The 4137-nt window shown below is 32.0% G+C and overlaps 1 protein-coding gene across 1 annotated transcript in view; it reads left to right on the forward strand.

Annotated features, from left to right (window-relative positions):
- LOC106464985 (cyclin-dependent kinase 10-like) overlaps positions 1–4137 on the forward strand; it is a 161055-nt gene that overhangs the window by 150381 nt on the left and 6537 nt on the right. Inside the window, exon 12 of the mRNA XM_022392802.1 lies at positions 3060–3165. Coding sequence (XP_022248510.1) covers positions 3060–3165 — 106 coding nt within the window. The remainder of the gene's footprint in view (positions 1–3059; positions 3166–4137) is intronic.

The raw sequence follows: 4137 nt of genomic DNA on the forward strand, positions 1-4137 counted from the left end.
CTGCCTGTTGTAGAAACCTACAAATGTAGAGGACGATGTTTCGAAAATCTTCCGCCTTTCATCTTCAGGTCAGTGTGTGTGTGTGTGCTGTAGTTTAGTCTTTATAATGTTCTAGTGGATTGTGGAGAGCGTGTAGTGATTGGTTGGTTAAAACACGTTTCTGATTGGAGGAGAGACTTCATGTAGTTTCAACCAATGGTAGCCACAATTGAGTCACCTCTGATCTTGAATCTCTGTTTAGTGAAGGTTTTATTGTGTTAATGTAAAATGATTCTTTAATTTTTCTTGAAGGAACAGATGTAACCATTGTATGTTTTAAACAGAATGGTTACACCTTTTCCTTCATCATGAACTCCCTGAAGAAGACCACAACCAAAAGAAAAATAAAGAACCCACTACTACTACAACCCTATACCTCCCATACCTGAAAAATGTCAATGAAAAACTGAAATGAAAACCTAAGAAATTCAACATAGACATCCAGTGGAAATCTTAAAAAACACTAAGATCCATTCTGGTGAAGAACAAACAGAAACCTACCAACAGAAAAACGTCATTTATGAAATTCCGTGTTCCTGCAACAAAACATACATTGGAGAAACGGGAAGAAGACTCGTGACAAGAATAAAGGGACATAAAGACAGCACAAGACTCATCAAAACACAAAATTTAGCCATTGGAGAACACACCATGTCAACTGGACACAACATAAACTGGGAAAAAGCTAGAATCATCGACACAGACAAATTTTGGAAAACAAGAAAAATTAACGAATCATTTTACATTAACACAACAAAATCTTCACTAAACAGAGATTCAGGATTAGAGGTGACTAAACTATGGCTAACATTGGTTGAGGCTACAGGAAGTCTCTCCACCAATCAGAAACGTGTTTTAACCAACCAATCATAACACGCTCTCCACAATCCACTAGAACAATATAAAGACCAAACTACACCACACACACACACTGACATTTGTAGGTTTTTACAACAGGCAGTTGCTGTCCATTTGAAACTCAAATGGTATTTATGTTTAGTAAAGCAAGGTATGCTCTTTTCTCTTTATTTTTGTTATAATATTGTTTAGAATGTTTGATATATTTATTTATACTATTTTTGTTATAGAGATTACTTTGCATTCTTAGCTTAATGTATGGATTTATTACTATCCTAAATCTCAAGCTGCCTGAACTTTGCGAGATATTATTGTGTTTATACCCAAAAGTATTGGTAACAGTAATTATACCCAATTGATAAAACAATACATTCTAATATTTATAATTAAGGACAGTATATTTTATTAGCTTTAGACATTACTGAGTTGATTTTTAGGTTTTGATCTAAGTAGGTAGCTAACTTGCTCTGACCTCAGTTGCTTTAGAACATAACTGAAAAGATGAAAAGACTAATTATTCTTGTCTGCTCTGTTATTACAATACAATCAATGATAATTTCACTAACATTACACTGTTGGTTACCACAGTTGTAACCAGAGCTTTAAATAATTGTCTCTCTTTTTTTTTCCATCAAGTTGCACACAATCTGGTTCAGTTACTTTAGAACACAATTTGACAAGACAAATTATTATTCTCTTCTCTTTTATTGCAATACAATCTGTGATAATTTCACTTTAAAAATTGCCACTATAAATTCTTTATGGCTAAACTCACAATCATGCAGTTTAGATCTAGCTATTTAACTTACACTGCCTCTGTCTAACTAACTAGACCTTCATTTCATATGTATATTTATAGCCTAACCAAGGGCTAGAACATTCTAAACACTATGAGATATTATGATGCAGTAATACTCAATCAAAAGAACAAGAAAAAAATTGAAGGTTCTAGTAACAAGACACAATAATACAACAAGCACGGGTTCACAACAATTGAACTACATAATGTATGATTTGTACATAGTTATGTAAACAGACCTGCAATAAACTATTTCTTGGCAGTTGTCTATAATGTTAAAATAATGAATACACACAATTTTATAATAAGTACACAATTAAAAACATCTTAATTGTGTATTTATTTGAACATTCTTTGTTATTTTAAGCTATTGCTTCTAAACATAACTGAAATTAACAGTTACATCAAACTTAAATTGAAACAGTTGTGTATATCAAACAATCAGTATGATAAAGCATGATACTATATTAATTCCACTTGTGAGTTTGTCTGCAAACTCTTCTCACAGTTTTGGAACTAGCAGGACCAAATGTGGAAGGAAAAAATAGGGTGGTCTGGAAGGTATCCTTATGTATATGGCATAGCACCTCTACAATAAAATGTGCCCAGAAGGTCACACGGGCATGATAAGAGTCTAAGATTAGCTTTTTGAGGGTCACTGAACTTGAATTTTATTATCTGATTTTCTGTTCCTGGTGCTCTTCAGGATCCCAGGGACACCATGTTTAAAACTGTGTTCATTCCCTCACTCATAAGCTTTTCTAATCTTAATTTTATGCTTTTTCTAAGGATCATCTAAATTACACCATTAAAAATATAGCTTATAACAATAAACAACTCAGAACTCCACTTATATACAGATGAGCTTAGAAGAGAGCTTTCTGAGTGTGCGTAACATAATTTTTAATTTCTTGTTCCATTGTTTTAAGGCAACTGAAGAGCTTGTGAAATAGGAGGACTCCGTTTTGACAGTTAATATGTGTTAGTTATAACGATGGCTACTAATACCTCCTGTTGATAAAAGTGCATGCTCCTACAGAGATACATGCAAGTTGATTATCATATTGAATGCTATTTTACCGTTGTATCTGACACACACAGCTTGCCCCTTAAAAATCATCACTCATCATGAAAAGTGCATTCTAAAAGGTACCCCAATTTTTTTTTTTACAGATTATTTTCAAAATTTTATGTGTAATGTTTGTCCTCTGATATAGTTTTCAACTTAAACTATATAGCTGGAGGCACTTGATGAGTAGTTTCATTGTTTCAGTTGTTAAGACAATATTGGTTAATGTAGATAGTTATAGCCCAACCATTATTTCTTAAGCTACCAAGATGACTTTTATCATACATGAAATAGTATATTCTTGTTTCAGATATAACAACATCAAGCACATCTTTCCATGGCTTTCCCCAGCTGGAATCAGGCTTTTGAATTTTCTGTTCATGTATGACCCAAGAAAGAGGTAAATTTATATCTCACTGTTTATGCTGTGTATATTTGTAAATATTAGGTTTTTTATCAACCCTTTCAAAATGGGTCACAGGTGAAAGGCCATATCATCTCGTTTGTTGACTCACATTCAAAATTTTATTGAAGTACTATTTCATGAATTTATGTCAATATGTTTGGTATCAAACTATAGATTATAATTCATATTTTAGAACTGTACATTACTCAATTTGTTAATTTAAAAGTAAATATTAAAAAATACAGATAAACATCGATTTTCATGTGTCACATGGTATGTTGAATGCAGCACTGGTTCAGATTAGATGTTTGTGAAGTCAAAATACTAAGTCTGTAGTTTCATATGAATTAGAAACTCAAATTATAGATATTGACAAGCTAGAATATAAAACGAGAAGGTCTTATCTTTCTATTTCCTAAGATATTGCTCACATAATAAATCAAACACAGTGGCACCCCATCCATTTTTGGAAATGCTCCCTTATATACACTTACTTCTATATATAATATGAATAACCAATTGGAAGCTCAGAATGTCCCCCTAGTGGTTTTCTCAGCCTTTCTAATGTACCTAATGCCATTTATTCTCTTTTGAACTAAGATTTCAATGAGGTAGGTTGTCTTTAGTCTGCTCGACATTTCATTTTGTTTTTAGACCCAAATAAAGCTTAGTTACTAAGCTTGATAAATTATAGTAGAATTCTATGGTGTTCATGTAGTAACTTATCATTTTTTAGTTATTCAAATGTATATATGAAACCTAAAAAATATATTTTGTTTCGTATCCTCCATGAGAAAAATTTTTAAAGGCTTAGCAACCTACGTGAAGCAGCAACTGAGTACAATGGTCGTAATTAAAAGAGATCATTGATTGTTTTACTTATTTATTTACTGTTCTATGTTGTAGGAAAAATAACTTTAGGAACTTATTTCAAAATATTAATAATCTATATACATATATAATGTA

Source organism: Limulus polyphemus, unplaced genomic scaffold (assembly GCF_000517525.1).
Source record: "Limulus polyphemus unplaced genomic scaffold, Limulus_polyphemus-2.1.2 Scaffold1802, whole genome shotgun sequence".
Taxonomy (NCBI): Eukaryota; Metazoa; Arthropoda; class Merostomata; order Xiphosura; family Limulidae; genus Limulus; species Limulus polyphemus.